The 25,913-nt window shown below is 41.2% G+C and overlaps 1 protein-coding gene across 2 annotated transcripts in view; it reads left to right on the top strand.

Annotated features, from left to right (window-relative positions):
- Positions 1-25,913, top strand: part of TGFBR3 (transforming growth factor beta receptor 3) — a 200,053-nt gene that overhangs the window by 20,451 nt on the left and 153,689 nt on the right. For both annotated transcript variants that reach the window (XM_044238675.1, XM_044238674.1), the window contains exon 2: positions 3,219-3,390. In XM_044238675.1, coding sequence (XP_044094610.1) covers positions 3,303-3,390 — 88 coding nt within the window. In that variant the 5' untranslated portion in view covers positions 3,219-3,302. The remainder of the gene's footprint in view (positions 1-3,218; positions 3,391-25,913) is intronic.

Raw genomic sequence — 25,913 nt, 5'->3', positions numbered from 1 at the left:
GGAGTCCCTGCCCTTTGCAAATTGAATGTGATATAACCTGATAGAAAGAAAAGAGGAGTTTGTATTTCCTCAGGTTATATTCATATCTGCAGCTTTCTGAAAGCCTTGATCATCCAGCATCCTTCACGTTGGGGAGCTGATCCCTAGGTTGTACGTTGAGGTGCTGATGTGTGCAAGTCTTGGCCGGAATCGGAGTTCCGCAGAATGGGAATGACATGCTCCCTTTTTTATTCTCCTCTGCCTTAGGATCCTGTCACCACATTGAGATTAGACAAAAACTCTGTGCGGTTTATTTTCTTTTTGAACAAGTGACATTACGGAGGGACTTTTAAGCTAAAAGAAGAAAAACTCCCTCTTTGTTAGAAGCAGCAGTGCGTAGTTTCAACTTGTCTTGGACTTCCTCAGAGATGTTTTAAGATCCGGCATGAACTTGCTGTGGTTTGCCTTTGGGCATCAAACTGTTTAGCTTGGCTCTCTTGTATCTGTAATTGCTGCATTTTAATAATTGCCCAATATTCTTGTCAGCAATTTGCAGTCTATATTTTTAATAGAACTTTTTGCCTTTCTTTCCACAGGTTCATTCAGACCTGGTTTAAGCCCCTGGATTAATGCTCACAGTCCCACAGACCCTCTGCAGCTGCGGGCAGTGGGGGACCTAAACTCATTAAATATTCCCACAAGCCTCGTGCTGGTTATAGTTTATGTGCTCCATAAAAATCCTTTGGGAAGCCATCTTCTTCTGAGATCTCCTTTCAGGGTTTTGCTTTATGAAAATTGCTCTTAGCGTTTGCTGAAATAGCATATTCTTTTGGAGAGTGTTTTCCTTATCTACCCATTCAGGAAATTTAATTTTTTGAAGGGGAAAAATAAGGTTAAATTCTCTTTGCTCTCATTGACTTTTTTTTTTTAAAGACTTCATTTATTTGAGAGAGATTGAGAGCGAGAAAGCATGAGTGGGAGAAAGGGCAGAGCGGGAGGGAAAGGGAGAGAGAACCTTTCAAGCAGCCTAATGCAGGGCTTAATCTCAACCCTAAGATCATGACCTGAGCTGAAACAAGAGTCAGATGCTCAACTGACAGCCCTGCTGTCATTGACTTTTTAAGTTCACAGAGGAGACTTCCATTTCATTTGAGTTGATCTGAAATTATGGTGACAGCAGTGTTGGACTTAGAGGGATGATTGAAGTCAGTTTCATCATTTCCAAAATTATCTAATTAGACAGTTTTTGAGACAAGACACCACTGTGCCATTAATGACTTGTGCCTCTACTTACCTGGCAATTTTGTTCTTTTCGTGATTCCACTCTTTAGCTCACCTCCTTTTTGTGTCTGTTGAAGTATTCATTTTTCAGTAAACAAAAGATTGAACTGACTTTATAGTAGTTTAGGATTACATAAATAACCACACCCTAATTTCTCCATTTTGTTGGTATAAATATACCTCAAAAGGAATGGACAAGTAACGTTTATTGATTGCTTATTATATGTTCTGCACTGTTCTAAGCTTTATACACCCATAAACAAACATGTGCATGCAAGATAATACAGTTCTTGCATACAGTGGCCCATACAGTAGATTTTGCATGTAGAATCGTCTGCCCAGCATAACCACTTGGTAGGTGGCAGAGTGGATTCATACCTAGGCAGAATCTTAACTACCATCGTAATCCATTTTCTGTTCATGCTAGGCTTTTAATCACTGTCGTACATCAAGACTGACTAGCAGTACCTCCTGTGTATATGATAATTTAGTTTCAAGGCATATATAAAAAATTATTTTGGATGTTAGAACTTTATTATTATTTCTGGGTCTTACAAAACCCCAACATAGTAGAAAACTCAAATGGGAATCAGTGACAAGGTTCCTGTGCCTTTCCACCAGTCTCCCCCAATTGTCTTCTTTCCCTTCTTTATAGGCAATTAGTGTACTACCGAAAAGAGCCCTTTTAAAAATTTTTTTTTTTTAGAGAGGGAAGGGGGTCAGGGCAGAGAGAAAGGGAGAGAGAATCTTAAGCAGGCTCCATGCTCAGTGTGGAGCCCAGTGCAGGGCTCCATCCATAGCCCTGAGATCATGACCTGAGTTGAAATCTAGAGTTGGACATTGAACCATTGAGCCATGCAAGGCACCCTGTGAAAAGAGCCATTTTAAGTATCTTTTCCTTAACACTTGATGCAGTGAACTAAGACCATTTAATTAGAAACTAATTTTGCCATTGTTTTTTATATTTTTGCACTGCATCTGCAAGTACCCCAGTTGGCTTTGTCTCTGAAGGTAGCAAGCTAGTTCTGTAGACAGTGTTTCTGGGTGAGGGTCCCAAAGCTGTAGTCCCCAGCTATTTGAGATGGTTCCTCGAAACTCCATGATCTCGCCTTGTCCAGCACACAGATGAGACGGGTCTTTGTGCTTTTAGCCAGTTGCTGGATAACTTCTATTCCTGGTAAGAAGGAGTCATGCCTTTACACAGTGCCTGGAACATGCTGGGTGCCCAATAAATGTTTGTTGAATTGAATAATTTCTGTGGGTTGTGCCAGGCTCAGGGATATGGGGCTGGAAAATATATTTGGTGTGTCTAGGACCACCGGAGGGATATTCAAGTTAAGCAAATGACAATAAAACTTGTCATTCAAGGCTCTGGATAGCATGAGGTTAGAAGGTACCTCTGCATCCTATGGTCCAGTAACCAGAGTCTCGGATGGAACTGAGAGACAGGGAAGACCTGTCTCCTGTTACAATGTTGACAAACAGTTGAAACGAGAGCTTTACTTTCCATGGTTCTTTATTTTTCACATTGATTCTAAACGTATTTTGGTTTGATTGTTGTGATGACTCTGTCATTACACTATGAGATTGAGTCTCTGGTCAGAGTTGTGTTTCCTTGACCTGAGGAAGTTCACGTGTCAAGCGTCATTAATTACTTTGGTGCCATAACATAACTGGTGATATTGTATTATAGGTGAACCTTGATTTTCTTCTGTATTCCTGAAAATTTTAATGTAAAAGCAAAGATTTAAAGTGTCAAAACTAAGCACTTCTTTACAAAAGTCTTTTCTTTAAAAATCTTCATTAGGTGATTAGCACCCCCAGATCAGCTTACTGGGGTGTTTGTAAAATAAATGTCTCTTACACTTAGCAGAAATTCTTTGTTTCACTTTGATGTGTGTTTTTGAAAAGCAGTTTCTGCATTAAGTTTTCTTCTTGAAATATGTTTATTTTTACAGGCAATTTGAAAATTGGAGAGGAGGATTTTTAAGGCCACTTCCGATTTGCCAAGTCTGTCTCCAGTCTGAAGCCGAGGTGACTGAATGGGGCACGCTTGTGGAGAGATAAAAATGCCTTCTCATTATGTGATGGTTGTGTTTGCCCTGATGAGTTGTTGTGTGGCCGCTACAGGTGAGTTGGAGAATATAGCTTGTACATTTGTAATATTCTTTCTGATAAATTTTTCTTCAGAATCTTCAGTTTGGAAAAATTTAGGAAATGGGATGTTTATATGACTCGTGAGTATTTATGTCCTTCTGAGAAATAAAATATTTGACTACCAATTACATAGTATGAGTGCCTACGTTACATTTTACTAGACCAGTGCTACACATTCTAATGTCAGTGACATGGATGCCCAGCTAAATCTCAGTGCTGAGATGGGTAGAGAGAAACATGCTGATGCGTCATCCAACTTAATTTTGTTCCATGCATAGATTACATTTATTTTCTTGTCCTAAGTAAGAATTTCATGAAAGCTTTTTAAAAAAAATATTTTATTTATTTATTTATTTGACAGAGATCACAAGGAGGCAGAGAGGCAGGCAGAGAGCGGGGGGAGGCTCCCTGCCGAGCAGAGAGCCCGATGTGGGGCTCGATCCCAGGACCCTGGGATCATGACCTGAGCTGAAGGCAGAGGTTTTAACCCACTGAGCCACCTAGGCGCCCAGGAAGTATTAATTTTGCCTATTTAGGTATTTTAATATGTCATTTTATTTTTTTATTTTTAAAAAGGTTGCATTTGTTTATTATGTATAGAGATTGAGCACAAGCAGGGGGAGCAGCAGGCAGAGGGAGAAGGAGAAATATGCTCCCTGCTGAACACGGAGCCGATGTGGGGTTCAAACCCAGGATTCCGGGATCATGTCCCAAGTCAAAGGCAGATGCTTAGCAGACTGAGCCACCCAGGCGCCCCTGTAATTTTTTTAAAAAGTGCAGAACTGTGCTTCCTGGAGGCCATCAGAGTATGAGATCAGAGATTAGAAGTGAAAGACCTGGTTGGAACATTGTTGCTTAAGTAAGAGTATCATCATCTTAGAGTTCCCAGTCAGGGTTACTTAATGGATTTGGAAGCTTAATTTGGTCAATTTTGTGGTAATTTGCTTTGTGTCTTTTGTGTAATGAGCTACATGAAAGAATTTGTTGGACCAGTTCTGTAAACTGGCTGGTCTCAACAAGAAACATACTTGAAAAATGATTAGCCTCTTGGTTTTGATTTTGGCTATTGAATTCACATACAGATGAGATGATAGTGATGATAATAATTGCCATTTGTTACATGTGGACCACAACCAAGCACTGGGCTAAACAATTACAGAATCTAACAACGAATAAGGATATTCTTATTTCATGAGCTCCCTTAATCACAGCTCTGAGGTAGGCTTATTTTTCCCATTTGACAGATGATGAGAGGAGGTGATGTGCACAGTGTCATGTGGCAAGTGGAGGAGTCAGATTTTATGTCTGTGCTCTTCACCTGTGCGCTGTATGAAGAAGCCAGTAAGAAGTGGTACAGGCTGAGGCACCTGGGTGGCTCAGTTGGTTAAGCGTCTGCCTTTGGCTCAGGTCATGCTCTCAAGGTCTTGGGATCGAGCTCCTCGGTGGGCTCCCTGCTCAGTGGGGAGTCTTCTTCTTTCTCTGCCTCTGTCTCTGCCTCTCCCCCAGCTCATGCTCTCTCTCTCTCTCTCAAATAAATAAATAAAATATAAAAAAAGAAGTGGTGAAGCCTCCAGTAAACTCAGACCAGGAGTCATTTATAGGCACAGGCTGAGTGTAAATCAGTTTGCAGAACTTGGTTTATGAGGTTGGACAGCAGAATGTCCCCTTTCCATTAGAAATATCTTGAGAGGGCGTCTGGGTGGCTCAGGGGATTAAACCTCTGCCTTCGGCTCAGGTCATCGTCTCAGGGTCCTGGGATCGAGCCCCCCATCAGGCTCTCTGCTCAGCAGGGAGCTTGCTTCCTCCTCTCTCTCTGCCTGCCTCTCTGCCTGCTTGTGATCTCTGCCTGTCAAATAAATAAATAAAATCTTAAAAAAAAAAAAAAGAAGAAAGAAATATCTTGAGAGAAAGTTGGTAGTTTTCTTGTTTTGTTTTTTTAAATGCCAGTGTGAATTTGAATTGCCCACTCTCTGTCAGCAGTTTTGTTTTGTCTCAGGATTGAAGAGTTATTATTTGTCTCTTAGCCTCTGCATTAAAACTGATCTTAATTAAAATCTCATTGAAAAGGGACGTCTGGGTGGCTCAGTCAGTTAAGTGTCTGCCTTTGGCTTAGGCCATGATCCCAGGGTCCTGGGATCAAGTCCTACATTGGGCTTCTTGCTAAGCAGGGATCCTGCTTCTCCCTCTGCCTGTTGTTACCCCTGCTTGTCCTCTCTCTCTCTCTCTCTCTCTCTGACAAATAAAGTCTTTAAAAAAAAAACAAAACTCAATGAAAAGTTGTAGAAAAAAAAAAAAGAGAGAAAGAGAAATGGCTTGATGGAAAATGTGCTATTTTGATGTCAAGAAGTATTACCATACTTGGTGAGTTTAAGGCAGAATTTTCTGCTTTCATTGATGCCTAGGACTAAAAAAACATAACTGAAGAAGGTACTTCACGGTAAAGTGGTGAATTTGATGACTCTGTAGAGCCTTGATGTATTAGATAGTGAATCAATTTTGGTTAAGACCTTCCTTCCTCTTTCAGCCATGGGTAAAATATTTTTTTGGTTATATATCGTCAAAATTTTGCTGAGAATTACGGTAAAATTGAGGATACAGTAGAATTACCAATTTTGTAGCAGCAATCTGAGGGAACTGATTAATGGTAGAGGTACAGATGCCTTTTTTTAATGCTAAATTTTTATTGAAATACAGTTTATGTAGAGAAACATACACATGAAAGTGTATAGCTCAGTAATTTTCACAAACTAACACATCTATGTGAATAGAATTAGAGATGCCCTTTTTTTTTTTTTTTTTAAGTAGGTTCCATGGTCATTGTAGAACCCAGTGTGAACTCATGGCCCTGAGATCAAGACCTAAGATGAGATCCATAATCGGATACTTAACCAGCTGAGCCACCCAGGTGCCCAAGAGATGCTTTTCTGAACAACCTATTGGCTAACTAAGAAGGGAGAAATGTTTTGTGTATACTGAATCCAGTAGCTTTCCATATAGGGCTCAGCATATTTTTACAAAATGCTTTTTGGAGCATTCTGGTTGAGTTGAACTTCAGGAAAATTGTAATAATGATAATAATAATTAGTTTTTATAGAGTAATTAATTACTGTGTACCAGATCCTGTTGAAAGTACATTATATGTATTACCTCACTTTATCCTTATAACTCTCCTAAGAAGTGTAGGTACTCTGTTTACCCTCAGTTCATAGATGAGGAAACTGAATACAGACAGGTTAAGTAACTTCTTCACAGTCACATGGCTAAGTGGCAGATTTAACCATGTAGCTACTGAGTCTAGGCCTGATGATTGAGCCTTTAAGTCTCTACACTATGAAGGGAGTATTGATCAGAAGGGTGTTTAAAATGAATGATAATGTATTTGCTGTGGGCTCTCTGTGTCATCTTGAAACCATAAGTAAATCACTAATTTGCTGAGTCCCTCTAAGTGCAAAGCACAGTACTAATCAGTCAGGGTTCTACAGAGAAATGTAAGACTCCTCCCTTTCTTTGAATCACTTGTGCATTAGTTAGGCATGTGAAATATAACCATATAACAAAATAATCAATATATGGTGAATACCAAATAAAAGCCAAAAGACCTCAGAGAGGTCAAAAGGGGAAGCCCTGGTGGGTTGGAGTAGCTAAGGAGGACTTCGTAGATGGGCTTGATCTTGAGCTCTGTTCTGAAGGCCAGCCAGGCAAAGACCATCTAGAAAGGCAAGGGCTGGTTGACCAGATGGCAGAACATGTCTAGTGCACAGTATGTGGCATGTAGGTGCTTGATGTGTTTTTTAAAGGAAAAATGGCCTTTAAATGAATGACCTGGAGAATTGGTACAGGAACCTATCACGAGGTCTGTTTGGAAGGAAGGATGGGAGTAGGTTGCAGAGGGCCATAAAGATCAGAGTGAGACTTGTGGATTTCGTTTTGAGGTTTCGATTTTTCTTCCATTCCCATGTAGCCAAAGGCATATACTGTTTAATCTTAGAATCGAAACTGTAGCCTCAAAAAGTGAGGCTGAGAATATAGTTTCTTTAGTTTCAGAGACAACACTGCTTGGCATATCGGCCAACAATTTATCAAGGGCTTGTTCTCTCCCAGCTAGCTTCTTTTGTTTTTATAAGACAGCCCTCTGAGGTGGGTATTAGTATTATTGTAATTTGCTTTTTACACACAAGGAAACAGACTCAGTTTAAAAAATTGTATGAAGTCCCATAAAATAAGAGACAGAGCTGGACTTGAACTCAGGCAGTCTGGCTCTAGAGGCCAGCCTATCTGCCACTCTGCTGGAGCCTCTACGTAGGAGACCCTCAGTGTGGAATGACTGAAGTCCTTCACCAGTAAGTCATTCTGGAACCGGATTCAACTTCTTCCACCTTAGAAGAGACACGTGTAAGTTGTTAGACTGGAAGGACCTTAAGTAATGGGTCTTCTTTATTTGCATTCTTCCTTCACTGACATGACTGCGAAGCTCTATTGTAGGGTTCTTGGTGGCAGAAGGGGTGAAGGCTACATAAAAGGCCTCCTTTAGATATGTAGCTGGGGAGGGCAAAGGACAGCACAACATATACAGTTAACTTGAGTTAGGACAGTAGACGTGTTCTAGTCCCATGGATTTGGCTGGGTCTTTAGTGAAAGCCTTCCCTTCTGCACTTGTGGTTGAGGGTGAAGGAGGCAGGGGTCAGCAAGCCATATCCCAGGGTTAGAGGTTGCTTCGACAAAACCCCTACTTGTTCTGCCCTCTTTTTTTCCCCTGGGTTATTAGATAATGTGTGGGTGGGGAGGGTCCTGCTCTTGGTAAGGACCATGATGCCTCCTGGTTAGAAATTATCTTAGCTTTTTGGCACCTGGTCTTAAATCCTGTAATCTCACAGGGCACCTGGGTAGCTCAATCAGTTGAGTGTCTGACTCTTGATTTTTGCTCAGATCATGATCTTGGGGTTGTGAGATGGAGCCCTGTGTAGGGCTCCCTGCTGGGTGTGGGGTCTGCTTGAGATCCTCTCTCGCTCTGCCCCTCCCTCTGCTTGTTTGCTCTCTCTCTTTCTGTCTTTCGAAATAATTAAGACTTGAAAAAAAAAAAAGTCCTATAATCTATCTAAGAAAAGTGGGAAGTTTAAAATTATAAATGCTTCTGTGGGCTTAAAGCTCACTAAGTTTTCACTTTAAAAGTTGTTTGGCAACACATGTTTAAAAAATAATAACTTCTGCTTCTGAGGCTTGCCAGAGTTAGGTAAGGCTGTGTTTCCAGGATCCCTAATAACGAGAAAAAGAGGCACATGCAGAGAATTCAAGGAAATCGATTTAGTCGGAAGGGATGGACTTGCCTGCAGTCCGCTGTCCCCTGGTGCCAGGTCCAAGAGGTGCTTCTGAGGTGAACTCTGCAGCCTCAGTGCTGGTGGGGTGTGGGCGGGGTGGCCGTTTGCCTCATTCCATCGTTGCCATTCCGTGCCTAGCTTCATCTTTTTGGAGGCTTGCCCACAACCTGCACACACATTTCTATTGAGCAAACACATTTCTTTTTATCTCTCCCAAGTGTACCTGGATTTCCAAGTATAGTCCCCAGGAAAATAGAGATGCTTTTAGTTGGAGCTATTTTCCTGCTAAGAAAGCTCGGTACTCTTTGTGTCCAGGAGACAAAAGCAGAGCTACCAGCCAGTTAATACTTGGTTTGGCATAGGACAAGCTGGCAGACGTGGCAGGAGGCAGGTATTGTTTTTGTCATTTCCAGAATGGGGGTAATGGGACTCAGAGAAAGTAATTTAGAAAGATAGGTCAAGTGTCTGTCAAGTCAGAATCCAACACCCTTGTGCAGACAGACTGCACCAACAAGTCTCAGGGTCTTTCTGCTGTGGGGTTCCCTTAGTACCTCCTGAAACTGTACTAGCCAGGTACTTTGCTGGACACTTGACACCTGTCCATTCATCTAACCCTTACGGAAGGCTGAGGAGGTAGGTGATTGTCATTATCACGGTTCATAATTATTACTGCTTCCACCACTCCTGCTAACGGTAATGTGCTAGAGGGACCTGAGCCTTAGAGAAGAAAAATGTAATCTATAATGAGAGACAAACCAATTTTGATCAAAGTTGAAGTGGTCATTTATATTCAGTCATACATACAGTACTGGCAGAGTGCTGCTTGCCCCTCCTGGAAGGCTGCCCTAAAGGAAAGAGGAATCTTTCTCTTGGACTTGTGACTAATGGCCTGAGGTTTGCAGAGGCGGTTCTTCCTTGGTTTTCTCCTCTCTGCCAAGCGAGTGATCGAAGGCCATGTTTCATAACGGCAGGAAGACGGTGACAGTGCCAGTGGTGACGGCCACCAGGGGACATAAAGACTGGAGGAGGGATAGATTCGAAGATTCAGAGCAAATCCGACCAAGGCCTTCTCTTGCCAATACTGGGTCTCAGGGTCCAGCTAGTTGATTGGGTCTGTGCTTACTGAGTTTTTAGGTTGTTGCTGTAACCACTTTTGTATGTAACTGCTCTCTTGGATACAGAGGGACAAGATATCAGTGATGTCAGCTGGGTAACCAGCTGTGTGGAGCAAGCATAAGCAAAATACTCACCAAGAGCATGAGTAAGATAGTACACAGATTCGATGTCAGACAAGTGAACAGACTCCAGGTTCTCTCCTTTGCATCCTCGTCCTAGACTGTGTCATTGCCACACTGCTTTTTGGATCCCTGATTTATTTGGGTTATTTTAGGGCACCAGCGATGGTCTGTTTTATAAACACTGATCAACATTTCCACCAGCACAGAGCTATCTGTGTGTGCTTTCCCAACCATGCCAACTTTCTATTTATCTTACAGAGTAAAGAACTGTATTCAAAGACCCAGAGCGGATAGAGTGGCCTGAATTTTATGCTGTGTTCTTTTTGGGGAGAGCATGCACACCCAGGCATGATGAGGTCCCCTCCCTGCTCTGTGTTTTTGCCTAGAAACAGGAAGCAAGCCAACATGCATGTCCTCGCCTACACACAATTGGGACATGTAGCAGTCGTCAAGAAAAAGTTTGCTTCTCAGAGTCCCTTGCCCTGCATGGACTTTGGTGTGTGTGTGTGAGGGTTGGGGGGTTAGAAGGGGAGGGTGGAGTGGGATATGATGTCTAATAAGGCTTTTTTTCCTTTCATTTGCAAAGGCGGTTTCCTAGCAGATAGCTGGGTAACCAGCTGTGCACAGCATAAGCAAGATGTTCACCAAGAACATGAGTAAGATTGTACATAGATGTGATGTCAGACAAGTGAATGGATGCCAGGTGTCTCTCTCCTCTGCAGCCTTATCCTAGACTGTATCTTTGCCATGCTGCTTTTTGGATCCCTGATTTATCTTGGTGATTTTAGGGCACCGGTGATGGTCTGTTTTATGAATGCTGATCTACATTGGCACCAGCACAGAGCTATCTGTGTGTGCCTATGCAGCTGTCTGACGGCTCCAAGCATATACTTTTCACGATCGTGGGTATAGAGAATGAGGCTATCTCAGCTTGTTTGTTGGGAGAACTAATCCCTTATACTCTGGGGTGACCTTGAGTCACCGACAGAGCTCTGTGCTCTTGAGTGCTGGCTTTGGGAGTTGTAGAAGCAGGGAGTGTTCTGGGAAGGGTTCCAGAGTGAGGCCTCCTATCGGGACAGCCCTGGACATAGGCATTGAGGCTTCGAAGTACTTACCCTCTTGGAAGATTGGCCTGGACTGCACTGCATCCATGTGAGCCCCTGGCTGACTTAATTTTTTTTTTTTTTACAACCATTCTCTGCCAGAGTGGCCTAAAAAAGATTTATATTAAAGTGCAATATAGTCATATTTTTGTTCTCTGAGAGGACACTGTAAATCATGCAGAATTCTAGAGGGCTTAAAAATGCACTTGCTCTCAGAATGTTCCTTCCAAAGATTAGGCAGCAGGTGCTCTGGGGACTGAGGTCTAGCTGTTCTCTTGCCCTATCTGCCAACTCATAGCAGTCTTTAAAAAAAACCAAAAACCTAAAACCCAAAACCTAGAGTGGAATGCGGAAAATCTTAACGCCTTCAAAAGAAAATTGATTTTTTTTTTTTAAGTTATTCTCTTTTGGCAGTGAAGGCAACTACGTAGTGATAAGTTGTAGTTACGGCAAAAGGAAGACATTCCAATGTAACTGCTTCAAGTTCTCTGCATTGCTTCCCTTTGTCCTCTTATGCCTGGATAATTTAGTCCTAGTCTCGATGGTAGACCAGAGCTGTCCAAGTGTTTGCACCTCCCTTCCTTCCAACTCTTCTGCCTCATCGGGGATGGGGGCTTGGGTAGCACCAGCCTCCAGGGAGAGCACAATAGCGGCTTCCAGAGCTGCACCCTTGTTTCTATCCATGACGGTACCGAGATGCTGTAGCACTTTGCTCTGCTAGTGTTTCCCGTGGGATGCGTGTGCGCGTGCCGGCACTGTTGTGGGGCTTCTGCTTGCTGATGGCACACAGCCACTTCACTCCTACTTGCCCCTTTGTTGTGAGATAGAGGAAACATCATTGATTGTTTCCCCTTGTCTTTTTTTTTTTTAATTTTTAAAATTTATTATTATCTTTTAAGATTTTATTTATTTATTTGACAGACAGAGATCACAAGTAGGCAGAGAGACAGGCAGAGAGAGAGGAGGAAGCAGGCCCCCTGCTGAACAGAGAGCCCAATGAGGGGCTTGATCCCAGGACCTGGGACTATAACCCGAGTGGAAGGCAGAGGCTTTAACCCACTGAGGCATCCAGGTGCTCCTAAAATTTATTTTTTTTAAAGTTTTTTTTAAATTTGTCAGAGCACACAAGGTGCGGCAGGTAGAGAGAGAGGAAAAAGCAGGCTCCCTGTTGGGCACGGAGCCTGATGTGAAGCTCAATGCAAGGACCCTGGGATCATGATCTGAGCCGAAGGCAGACACTTAACCTACTGAGCCCCATAGGCACCCTCTTTTTTAAGATTTATTTGACAGAGAGAGTGCTTGAGCCCTCCCTCTACCTGTGCTCTGTTTCTCGCTTTCTTTTTCAAATAAATGCATGAAATCTTTCAGAAAAAACACAAACTACTAAAACAGAATCTGTATGTTAACGAGGTCCTCACATGATTTGTATGGACATTAAGATTTAGAGAGCACTCATCTGATGTTTGTCTGTTTATAACTTATAACTCTAAAAGCAAGGTATATATGCCCCACTCTCAGGCAAAACCACTCTGAATATCCATATTACAAAACATTTAATTTTTTATTTTAATTTTAATTTTAATTTTTTAAAAGATTTTATTTATTTATTTGACAGAGAGAAATCACAAGCAGACAGAGAGGCAGGCAGAGAGAGAGAGAGAGGGAAGCAGGCTCCCTGCTGACCAGAGAGCCCGATGCGGGACTCAATCCCAGGAGCCTGAGATCACGACCTGAGCCGAAGGCAGTGGCTTAACCCACTGAGCCACCCAGGCGCCCTAATTTTTTATTTTTTTTTTAAGATTTTATTTATTTATTTGACAGAGAGATACCGAGCACAAGCAGGCAGAGCAGCAGGCAAAGGGAGAGGGAAAGCAGGCTCTCCACTGACCAGGGAGCCCGATGTGGGGCTCCATCCCAGGACCCTGGGATCATGACCTGAGCCCAAAGGCAGCTGCTTAACCAACTGAGCCACCCAGTTGCCCCATAAAACGTACTTTAAAATGATTATTTTCTTCAGAGGAAAGAACCTGCCCTATCAACCTCAAGCTTAATATGTTAATTTATAAAAATGAGTTTACACATAACACATTTATTTACTGTATAAGGATGGGCACAACTGTATTTCTCTGAAACATTGGTTTTATTATGAGAAGCATTATTGCAAAAAGTGGTAATATCCTCAAAATCCATAATCCTGAAAAAAAAGACCATCTAGGGGATGAAAAGAATGAGACCTGATGATCAAGACAGTAAGTAAATTGAGAAGAGAGTTCAGGCTTTTAAGAGCATGGTTTTCCAAGAACAGTCGTTCATAGAGGGGAGAGATTTTTAGATGGTTTATTTTAAGGTACAGCTTTTACTGGTATGTAGAAGTGATTATCTTTGCTAACGGATTATGGCCTAATGTTCCACTGATAGGAGATAGAAGTCTTTATTCTTTTTTCCCCTAAAACATGTGAAAATCGCAAAATCATTCTTGATTTCATAAGCATCTCATTCCCATGGGTCCTCCCTTCTAAAATCTCATCCTGTTCTCCCTCAACTTGCTCAGTTATCACAATAGCCATCAACCAGTATCTCCAAATGCATCTTTGCCCAACAGTCTATTCTCAAAACAGCAGCCACAGGGCTCCTGTTAAAACATTCTTCAGATCATATCAGTTTGCTGCTCTAACACTCCAGTGCCTCTGTCTCACTCTTGAGTAAAAATTGCAAGGCTATATATATATGCAGCCTCACACAGGTCCCCAGTGGAGACTTGAAGTCTCTACCATACAGGTAGCTACCCTACTACTTTTTTTTTTTTTAATATTTTATGTATTTATTTGACACAGAGAAAGAGAGAGAGAGGATGGACACAAGCAGAGGGAGCGGCAGGCAGAGGGAGAAGCGGCTCTCCAAGCAGGGAGCCCGATCTGTGGCTTGGTCCCAGGCCCTGGGATCATGACCTGAGCCCAAGGCAGAGGAAACCATCCAGGCTCCCATTTTAGTAGTTCTTGATATGTCACAGACTATACATTTTTTTAACAGGTCTAGATAACGTCAATGCTGCTGGTCTGCAGACCACATCTGAACGCATAGGTTGTCTGTTTTGTCAGTGCTCTAATTGTAATCTAGAACCTGCAAATACCTTTTAGAAAATTCTTACTGCTGTAAATGGGAGTTTGGTTTTAGCTTGATTTCGAACTAGCTATCTTGAAAAACTTTCAATAAACTCATTTGGGTCTGAGGGAGTCATGTGCTGGAGAGGAAAGTGGTTGGAGGGAATGAAGTCGGAGACCTTGTGCTCTGCAGATACAAGGGTGGTGCACCCGTAGAAACCAGGGGCTACACTTCAACACAATCATCACAGTTACTAAAGAAGCAGTTTTTCCCGTCATGTACCTCTTTTGTCTTTTCCCATTTCTTGCCTTGTGACTGAGTAGACCAAGGCAGGGGACTTGTGTTGATTGAGTGAGCCTGGGGACATTGGTACAGGCGGTAGGCCCAGGAGACTCTGGATAATGAAGGGTGGTACCCGATGACTGGATAAAAGGGGGAGTTGAGGGAGATTAAAAAGGGTGTTTCAAAAAGTTAGCTTTAAGTGGGGCACACCTCATTGCTGCTGCTGCTATTTTAGTTTTAAACTCTGGCTTCCTCACTGATTCCTGTTTAATTCCTATTATCAGACTCCAAGCCAGAACTTTAAAAAATTAACATTTTTCAGGAGTAAAAAAATTTCACCTATTGTGATTGATACTTATGAAGCATTTTGATACCATATGTATTTACTACTTAATTTTAAGGATCTTACTGCCTTTATTTAATCTTACATGAATCAGGTCACATCCCATTCAGCAGACAGAAAAGAGCTTCAAGGAGCTATCCAGAATGACAGGCAGGAGAGAGTGGGACAAGGAAGTTTGTTTGTTTTTAAGATTTTATTTATTTAGGGGCGCCTGGGTGGCTCAGTGGGTTAAGCCGCTGCCTTCGGCTCAGGTCATGATCTCAGGGTCCTGGGATTGAGTCCCGCATCGGGCTTTCTGCTCAGCGGGGAGCCTGCTTCTCTCTCTCTCTGCCTGCCTCTCCGTCTGCTTGTGATTTCTCTCTGTCAAATAAATAAATAAAATCTTAAAAAAAAAAAAAAGATTTTATTTATTTATTTGACAGCACAAGCAGGGGAGCAGCGGGCAGAGGGAAAGGGAGAACCAGGCTCCCCACTGAGCAGGGAACCCCTTATGAGACTTAGACTTGATCCCAGGACCCTGGGATCATGACCTGAGCTGTAGGCAGATGCTTAACCAACTGAGCCACCTAGGTGCCCAAGTGGGACAAGGAAGTTTGTAGCAGTAAGAGGTGAATAGGTTGTAGCAAGGTCACTTCTTCAGGGGATGGCAGGGGTCTGTAAGGCATATGTAAGACATGTAAGGCTCTATTTCTGGGAGAGCTGAAATTGTGATTCAGTCAGTATGGCGATGTGGGGTTTAGCCTAAATAACTCCATTCTGAGCCTGTCACCTTGTTTTTAACAATCCCCTCCTCCCCCATGATCACATTCTCAGCCTGAGAAATAGGATCAAAATTGAAAGCACTAGAGCCACTGTCAGCTACCAGTCTGAATCTCTCACAGACTCTGTTGACCGTCTGTGTGGTAGTCCTTCACAGGTCACACCTTCAGGTTCACGTTCCTTAAGTTGGTCATTTTCTCCATTTCTTTTCTAGCTTTCTGGTCATAGCGAAATAATTTGCTTGGTGGTTAGTGGCTATGAACATGCGTTTAAAGCTCTTGAGACACTGTAACACTGTAGGGCAATTGTAAAGAACCTTAGAAACCAGGTAATCCCAGTGTCTGGAGTGTACCTTGGAGCCATGGTCCCCAGGACCCAAACCAATCAAAATCAGTCAAAGGAAGGCTCCGTTGAAGGAGTTCCATGTCAGCCAAGTGGCTTGTCCAGTGATTTTTATTATTATTATTTTTTTAAGTAAACAGTACCCCCAAGGTGGGGTTCATACTCAAAATCCCAAGGCCAAGAGTCACATGCTCTGCCAGCTGAGCCAGTGAGGTACCCCTGTCCAGTGTTTCTTGTAGCTGAGTTTCACCTTCCCCAGCAGTGTTAATCTGGGTGCAGAAAGCAGGGTTGGCCACAGCACAGACACCTCCTTGCTCAGCGAAATGATAATCGATAAGTTACTTTCTTATTGGCAAGAACTTTGGCCAAAGAGTCTGGGGATTTTTGTTGAGCAGCTATTACTTTAGCTGTGGATTCTGCAATATCTTTAAGAGTTAAGGAGCTGATACCGTGTGTATTAAAAACTGGAATGAGACACACAGAGGATTTAACCTCTCTGCCTGAAAAGCTGTCTTTTAAAAATAACTTTATTATGCTACTGGTTTGTAAAGTTTTCTGATTTGCTTTCTCAGACTTCATCAATGTCATGGTAGAGGAGGGCAAGGTTGTATAGCCCTGGAGCTTGCCATAAGCTCCAGGTGGTGGTGGTTCTGTTTTTGAAATTGGACCAGAAAAATCCAGAGGAATGCAACAACATTTTTATTTCGTGCCCCCTGCTAGCTTTTTTCTCGGCCTCCCAAAAATGTGTTTATCTTGTATGCATGTGGAGCAGTCTGGAATTCTGTGTGGCATTAGATAGTGAAAAAAATGGAAAGATTGCCCAAATGATAGAGGTTATGGGAGTGCACTCTGTGATTGAGAGACGGGAATTTTGGGATGAGATTTATTTTAATATTTAGTGTTTAAAACTATTGCACATTTTTTTTCTTAACTTGAACACAAGTCTTTGGGGTGTGAGTGGAGGTGTGGAGGTAGGGACTAGAAGCAAGCAATACCAAATTTTCAAATATCAAATTAAGAATTTTCTCTCATTAGAACAACAAAAAAAGTCTTTACAGTGAATGAATTGTCTGAACTTCAAGGAGTGTCTGGCATATTGTAAGGGACCCTGAGGGACTGACCCCAGCATCCCTCCTCCCCCCCCACCTTTGTCTCCCCAGGATTGTCTGCAAGGATGGCTTCACTTGTCACTGCTCAGGTCTCACAGTCAGGCCCTATCGAATGCCCAGCAAGTGTGTGTCCTCTGTTTTGCCACATTTAATTAGCTCTGGAAATACTATCAAAGGCTGTCTGGCAGTGGTTCGTTAATGGTACGGGGTGAATTCAAAAGCACTAATTAATTGTTTTAGATTTGCAAAGCCCATGCTGAAAAACCTAATGCGTGTAGGAGAAAGTTGGCAGAGAGGCTGTTCAGAGATTAACCTGGACCTTACCCAGCTCAATTGCCTTTTGGAGTTGGGCCAAGAGGGGAGTTGTTTTTCTTTTTGGAGAAGTGCTTGTGGCCACATTGTTCCCTGAATTCCCAGTTTACTGCTCCAGGCTCTTGGCCGATGGAGCTTTTACAGACCTTGCTGAACTGGGGAACTCAACATCTTCTAGGAGTTTTGTTTTCTGTTTTGTGAGAGAAACACAATTACTTAAAATTTATTAACTAAATAAATACTTCACAAGAGCCTCTTCTAGTTTGTTATGAAATAGTTTAGGTTTTAGTGTTAAATTTCAAAGGCACCAGGATCAGGCCTTAAGTAGTACCCCATCCACGCATCCCCCACCCCCCCTCCAACAAATCAGATTCCTCATTTTCTCTGTTTGACTGGCCCAGGGCAGCAAACTGCTACTGCATTTGGAAAATGGTGTTCAAAAATCTCAATTTGAAATCAGGTGCATGCCAGTTTAAGTTCAGGATATGCTGTATGTTTGAAGGGACAAAATAGGCTTGTATTTTGCTACATTTGACATAGCTTATAAAATAATAGTATCTAGAGTTAGCTCAGTCAACTGAATTGTAGAAAGGTAATGGAAGTCCCTGCCCCTTCAAGATGAGAGAGATCTGAGGCTTTCTGGGCCAGGTGCCAGTGCTGGTGACTACAAGCAGTGCAGTCAGTTGAAGATGAAAGTAGAGAAGAATATGTCAGACAGCTCAGAGCCAACAGTATTCTATAAGGGAGCTGTTTTCTAAGCAGTATATAGCATTGTTTGAAAACACCCCTCCAGAACTCTTTCAGTCCGTGGGCCTGGCCCTGCCTCCTCCTGACAGATTAAGTGTTTTTTCCTCGTCCTTCTGGGCCTGAGTAGCCTATGAGTCAGTAGTTATGTACAAATCCCAGGCCAAATCGTACTTTATTAACATGATTCAGGAGAAAAGAATTCTAATGAAAAATTTCAGAGGCCTGCGCTAGGCTGTTTCATGATATTGTCAGATCTTCCTGAACTCAAGGAAGGCCCCCCCCCCAAAATCTGTTATTTCTGTTTACTACTCAGCTTGGAATCTATCAGAAAAATCTTACATGAAACCCTCAGCAGAGTGTGTTTCTGGTTGAGGAATTTATTCCTGAGAGCACAGTGGCCTCTGTTTACTCTGTGTGAGGCTGGCTGTCCTGAGACTTTGGGCAACCTGCCTCGTCCTCATCCAGCAAACCTAGTGGAACAACTTCGGACTTTTAACCCTTTTTGCAAATGGTTCCCAGGCATCTTGATGGTATTGATAGGAATGCAGATCTCAGAGCTGTGAGAGAACATGAAAGACGTTTTTAGAGTTGGCAGTAAAGCCTTTGAACAAATAAATGACTATGGGTTTTTTTTTTTTAATGCTTTTTTTTTTTTTAGTCTTATTGCATTTTTATTTTAGAAAGTAATACTGTGCTACAGTGTCAAGACTAACCTGTATTTCCCAGATAAATTGTAATATATCATGAATAATGTTACAACTAATAGTTACATTGCTGTCTTAAAGAGTGATTTTCTGTAAAGAGATAAAACAAATTCAAAGTTACCCTAAGGTAACCATGATTATTTATATTTGAGTGGGAGAGGAAGGCGTTATGATTGCCATTGACTGAATGAAAAATACACAGAATCTGTAGTGTCATGTATGTTTTGGCATCCATGAACATGGTATACCCTTCTATTTTTGTAGGTTTTCTTTAATTTCTTTCAGCACTGCTTTTTGTAGTTTTCAGTAGTTTATTTTGAAGACTATAGTATGTCCAGATGTGAACAGTATTCATTATGCTTAACTATTTCATTAGAAGTTGGTTTGAGAACCTCTGTTAGAGATATAATTCTGTGTTCTTCAAACTACTCTTTATTAATAATGATGAAAACTAATTCTTCCTCTGGCCATTTGGTGAGTGAGCTCAAGCACAGATAACTAGGGCTGCTGCTGAAGTGAGTTATTGACCTGGATGGCTTTGTCCTAAATTGTAGAACTCAGGAGTTTGGTGTGTACTTAAGAAATGTGGCTTTTTAAAAAAAAGATGTTATTTATTTATTTGAGAGAGTGAGAATGAGCAGGTGGGGGTGCAGAGAGAGAGGAGAGGGAGAAGGAGACTCCCTGCTGAGCAGGGAGCCATGACGCCGAGATCCATCCCAGGATGCTGAGATCACGACCTGAGCTGAAGGTAGATGCTTAACTGACTAAGTTACCCAGTGCCCCGAGAAATATGTTCTTTACTCAAGGCTCAAACTGGTGTTCCTGACCAGGGGATAGCCATAACATCTCTTCACTGAGGTGAAATGAACATCCTTATTCCTTTGGACTAAAGGTCAGAGTTAGGGGCAATATCAGAATCCAGAGGCTGAAAATCTTGTGGCCTTTTGCTCTGCCCTTGGGTTTTCCCAGCATATTTTTGCTAGAGTGCAGTCACTCTGATGAAGCTTTATTTGAGACTTGTAACTAGGATTTTGTAGAGATTTTATGCTCCAACTGTGAGGAATGCCTGCGGCCTTTACCAAAGTGAATCTGTTGGACTGTTATACTTGAATTTAGTAAAAGATTCTCCATCACAGTGTTCATTCTTGACAGAAATTTTACGGTAGTTGTGACCTTAGGCTGTGGATTCAGACACAGGCTCAGGCCCAGGTTTTGCTTTTTGCAGGCTGTATAAGCCTCAGTGTCCTCACATACAAAAATAGAGATATCAGCAGTATCTACCACACCGTTGTGGTGATTATAAATGAGATAATGCGTATAAACCAGAGGGCTGTGTTTATTTATTTTATTAATTAATTTATTTTTTAATATATATATTTTTAAATTTAGGTGAGAGAGAGAGAGACAGAGATAGTGGGAGAGAGAGTAGGAGCAGGGGGAGGGAGAAGCTGGCTCCATGCTGAGCAGACAGCCCAACATGGGGCTTGATTTCAGGACCCTGGGATCATGACCTGAGCCGAAGGTAGATGCTTAATCAACTGAGCCACCCAGGCACCCCGGGTTGTGTTTATTTTAAAGGAAACTATTAAAAATAGTGTTCTTTGAAAATGTTAGCATGGTGAACATACTTACCCACTCCTTTAAGTTGTAAGTCTTATTATTCAGGCATATAGTTGGTTCAAAAATCAGATCTGATCATGAAATACAATTTTGCAGATAAGATAGACTCTGCCAGTGACTAGTTTATTTACCTTATGTTCTGCTTAAAGCAGTACAGTCGGAGCACTGAAGTGTTACACAGTGTGTGATGAAGTTGGGAGGAGGTTGTGAATAAAAAACTTTCTTTTTTTCTTGTTTTGGAGGTTTGAGTCCCAAGTGATGACTTTCAGAACTTCTGTTCCCTAATCTATGGAATAATGCTGATTACTCTTAGTCTGTTGATTATCAGAAGAATGAAATGCATGTAAAGCAGCCAGCAGTTTGTGGCACTAGTAGGTCTTTATAGAGTTAAACCTTGTTTAGAGAACCTGTATATTTGGGAAAAGAAAGAACACACCTAGGATGGGCAGATCCCAACAGAGATAAGGCAGGTCAGGGTATTTCTCTGGCAGTTGGCAGATTTGCTGTTGGCTAAGCTAAAGACTTAGGTGGCTTTGAAGTGAGCAACATAACAGCCTAAGGATTGAGTCTGGAGCCAGGATGAAGAAGACCTTGCTTCTCTAGAGGAAGTGACTTGGCCTTTAGGTGAAGGTTGGAGTATAGGCATGGATCCTTAAGAAAGGTAGTAATGGCACTGAGGATTGGGGCTGGGAGAGAGAGGAGAGCCCAGAAACAATGGGGTGATACTAGCTAATGGTAATTTTCCTCATCTGTGTGGTACCTGTGGGCTTAGTCTCACCCTAACCATCCCTAACGATCCTACTTAAAATTGTAATCCCTCTGAACTTCTGGTATGTCCATCCCTTCTTATTTTGCTGTTTTTTTCCCCCCCTCGTAGCACTTTTCACTTTAAAACATGCTTATAATTTACTTATGTTTATTATTTACCCCCCCCCACACACACACACACTAAAATATAAGCTCCACAAAAGTTAAGTTAGTTTGCAGAAGCTCTGGTGTAGCTGTTCAGTATATGTGAAAATTCTAAAGTGGAGGACTTTGTCTCTGCTTAAATGTGACCTTTCAGGGAGAGGGCAGGGACCATCCACTGATCAATCCCTAGCACATAGTAGGTACTTAATGTTTTTTTAACAAATCACTAATAATAACCCTGTATCACTCATAAAGTAAAATAAAGAGAAGCAACTTTGCTAAAGTAATCAATCTGAACCCTAATGTATTTTATTTTGGGAGAAGGGAGTGGTATTGGGATAAGGACTAACCTGTGGAGACCAGGTAAGGAGGTCACTGCCTTCAGATTCTTAGGTAAGACAATGTCTGAGTGGTGGTGGTTTTGAAGACAGCTACTGGATCTGTCACTAGATAATGTCTTTGACAGCAAGAAGCTATTGCCTCTTGGTAAACATTCAATGCAGCTTAGGCATAAAACTCTTTAGTACTCTTTACCTTGGCTTAAGTCGTGGTGGTACATTTCATGCAGGAGCTCTTTAAACCAGTGGCTCTCAAAGTGCAGTCATGGATCTGAGACATTCTCAAGAGTTGGTGTGGTCGGAACTGTTATTGTAGTAATTCAGAGTTGTCTTTTGCACTAGGTTGACATTGCAGTGATGGCATAAAAGGAATATTGGAGAAAACAGCTGGTGCCTTATAGGGATCAAGGTAGTGCCTCACTGCCACACACCAGTTGCAGTTAAGAATGTTCTTGCCAAGGGGCACCTGGGTGGCTCAGTGGGTTAAAGCTTCTGCCTTCAGCTCAGGTCATGATCTCAGGGTCCTGGGATTGAGCCCCACATCGGGTTCTCTGCTCAGCAGGGAGCCTGCTTCCTCCTCTCTCTCTCTGCCTACTTGTGATCTCTCTGTCAAATAAATAAATAAATAAATAAATAAAATCTTTTAAAAAAAAAATGTTCTTTCCAAGAAGTTAAAAACCCTCAAATACATGTCTTTTTCACATCCTCTGTGATGAAATGGGAAGTAGGCGAGTAGCTCTTCTACATTCCAGAGCTCCATGGCCATTCTGAGGAAACACTTGTGCAGTTGTTTGAATTGTGAGCTGAACTGGTCTGTTTTTCATGGAATACCATTTTACTTGAAAGGACAACTGACCAACGATGATTATCTAGCCTTTGATACTTGGCAGGCATTTTTCGAAAATGAACAAAGTGATCCTGTGATTTCAAAGAAAACAGTTTATAGTATTAGTTGCCAATGAAGGATTTTATTTTTCAAGCAAAAATAAAAGTTTTGGAAAACTTATATTCATCCCCATGGCCATAGCAGTTTCTGAATAGTTAAATACCTTTTTGATGAGATCAATGGAAATATGAATAAATGTGATTTTTTTTGATATCATATAAGAAATATGTCAATATCTGGCATATTTGCATAACTCAGCGAACCGTGATTTTCCAGCTGGCCAATACATGATGTTACAGAATCATGTGAGGGTAATAAAAGATCTCACATCTTGATAGTGCAGGATAAAGTGGTTGATCTTAAAAAATTTTTATTTTCAGATAATTTTGGACTTACGGAAGACTTACATAAATGATACAAAGAGTTCCCATATCCTTTACTCAGCTTCACCTTATAGTAACACATACCCATAGAACTGTTATTGGTACAGTATTAATCTTAGTACAGTATTATTGGTATAGTATTATTAACTGTATTATTATTAATAGAATTTTAATTATTAATAGAATTTATTAGGACTTCACCAATTTTTCCCCTAATGCTCTTTTTCTATTCCAGGACCCAACTCAAAATCTCACATTGCATTTACTTGTCCTGTCTCCTTGGTTCCTCTAGTCTGTGACAGCTCTCGGTCTTCCAGTGACTTTGACACTATTGAAGAGTGGCCAGTTGTTTCGGAAAATGTTCCTCTGTTTGAGTTGATCTGATAGTCTCTCATGATTGAGATTATGCATTGTTGGGAAGGGCACATACAGGTAATTTGCCCTTCTCAGTGTGTCAGATCGAGGTTACATTAAGTTGATATGTCTTAATATTGGTGATGTTGGCCTCTATCACTTAGCTAAAGTGGTACCTGCCAGAATTCTCTGCTGTAAGGTTATTAGTTTTACCTTTGTAAGTACTCAGTATTTTGAGAGCAATGGATTTTAATGTAACAATGTATGGAAAGTTTATTATGCAATTCAGATTGCACATCACAAATAACCTTTAAGTGATGACTACTTAATGAGTTTAGGTAAAATATCAAAGAAGAAATAGCTAGCCACAAGTATATGAAAAGACTGTTAAGATTTGCTTCTCCTTTCCAATTACATGTCTGTGTGAGGCCAGAGTTCTTCATATCCTTCACCCAGAACAATATATCACAATAAATTGAATGCAGAAGTAGATCTGAAAATGCAGCTGTCTTCTGTTAAGCTAGATGTTAAAAGAGTTTGCAAAAATGTAAAACAATGCCGCTGTTCTCACCAAATTGTTATATTTCAAAAATAGTTATTTTTCATAAGAGGTAATATTTGCTTTAGCATGCTGTGGGTTTATTTTTGGTTTTAAATGAATTAAATATTTTAAAAATTTACTCAGCTTTCATTTCCGTTGTGCTAAATGTTGATAGATAAAACTCATACCAACAAAATCTCTTTGGAGTCCTCAGTAATTTTAAAGCATAAAAGGAACCTAAGACCAAAACCTTTCAGAATTGCTGCTTGCTAAGTAAATGAAGAGCTATTTTAGCACATGGAGGGGGCGAATCTTGTCTTGTGGCCCAAATGAAGTTTCAGTGAAGGATTTCACCTAGAAGTCTTGGTCCTGGGGAGGTCACTCAGTACCTCTTTATCTGTTTTTTTTTTTTTTTCCACCTGGCAGTTAAGAGAGATAAGCCCGAGGATCTTCAGATTTCTGTCAGCTCCCAAATTTTATGATTCCCCATCACTGCTTCTCTCAAAGATGTCATCTTGGCAGCATGGGCATTGTGTGGAGCATTTCACGTTATTTCTAGAGAGCGGTATTTACAAAGTTAATGATGAAAAGGATCCTATCTAGAGGATAGGATATAGTAATATATGTGAGGCAGGGATTTGAGAGTCCCATTCTGACTTTTTAGGCCTGTAAAATGACTTCTTTCAGTATCCCCTTCAGAAAATTGCCATTTTAGATCTTAATTGGTTTTTACTATACTGAGTAAGGGTAAGATTTTTAATTATTCCTGAATATTTTGGGGGGTCAGTTTATGTGTATCACAAGTTGAAAAGTGTGTGATTTCCTAGAATTTTTGTGCTATAATGTTCTGTGTATGTACATGTAAACTTTTGTGTGGAGATTTATACGTACTTAGGTAAGTCATTTTCCTTTGTTATGGGTTCTTCATATATGACTGAGATCTATCCTGAAGCAGGCTTAGGTTGTAATATCCTTTATATACTTAAAATCTTACTGAAGTTAGTTATTATAGTACTTTTTAAAAAGACTTGATTAAGACTCCTTAGACATCTTTAATATTTACAAATGTAGACTTAAAAAAAAGGGGGCAGCTGGAATGTATTAAGAATTCCAAACTTTGGAACTAACATTTTCCTTTTTCAGTTTAAATGGAGGAGACTTGATGGCTTTAGTTTTTTTGTTGTTGTTTTGTTATTGTTGTTGTGGTGGTTGTTTAATAACATGTAACGTATTATCTGTTTCAGGGGTACAGGTCTGTGAATCATCAGTCTTAACACAGTTCACAGCACTCACCATAGCACATACCCTCCCCAGTGTCCATCACCCAGCCTCCCCATCCCTCCCCCCCACCCCAAGTTTTTAAAGATGAAGAAGCAAAAGGGAGGGGGAAGCCAGGAATATATTGTCCTATTAAGTATCAGTCTCAATCAATTTTTAAACAGGATCCTGAATTCCTGTAATGTGGGTTTTGTAATGGAAACTGCCACAGTTGAGGGCCAGCTCTGTCATAATCACCAATTTGGGCATCTCTGATATTTAGCAGAAATATAAATATCTAATGTAGTGTGTGTTTGTTATACTGTCATAGGAAAATTTTGTAATTGATTCTGAGCCAGATTCCTCCAGTGTTTAAGCTACTACTTGGAAATAAGATTTGGAAGCTGACCTAACTTTCTGAGTACTTCTACAGTTTGGTAAAATACAGCAAATTCAGTATGTAGTATATCTAGAAAAGAAATTTATGATTATCTTACATCAGAAAAGCTTCATGCATCACATTTCAAAGTTTCCTTTAAATAGTTAACTATTTCAGAATCTTTATGTAACCCAGTCAAAGAGGAAAATGCTCTCCAGCTCCCAATAAGACAGCTTAAGAGAGAGCATAGTGCTTCAGAGCACAGGCGTGAGAGCCAGCTGCCTGGTGCTAATCCCAGGTTTGCCAATAAATAGCCTTGTCACCTCTCTTTGCTTCAGCATCCACATCTGTAAAGTGGAGCTAATAGAGTAAGAGCCTCCATCTCACTATACTGTTTTTTTCCAGATTTAATGAGATATGATGCTTCACGTTCTCAAACCCCGCCAGGCACTTGCTAAGCTCTGCTGAGC

This window comes from Neovison vison, chromosome 2 (assembly GCF_020171115.1).
Source record: "Neovison vison isolate M4711 chromosome 2, ASM_NN_V1, whole genome shotgun sequence".
Lineage (NCBI taxonomy): Eukaryota > Metazoa > Chordata > Mammalia > Carnivora > Mustelidae > Neogale > Neogale vison.
Note: the sequence above shows the minus strand (reverse complement) of the source record. Positions and strands in the feature narration are given on the sequence as shown.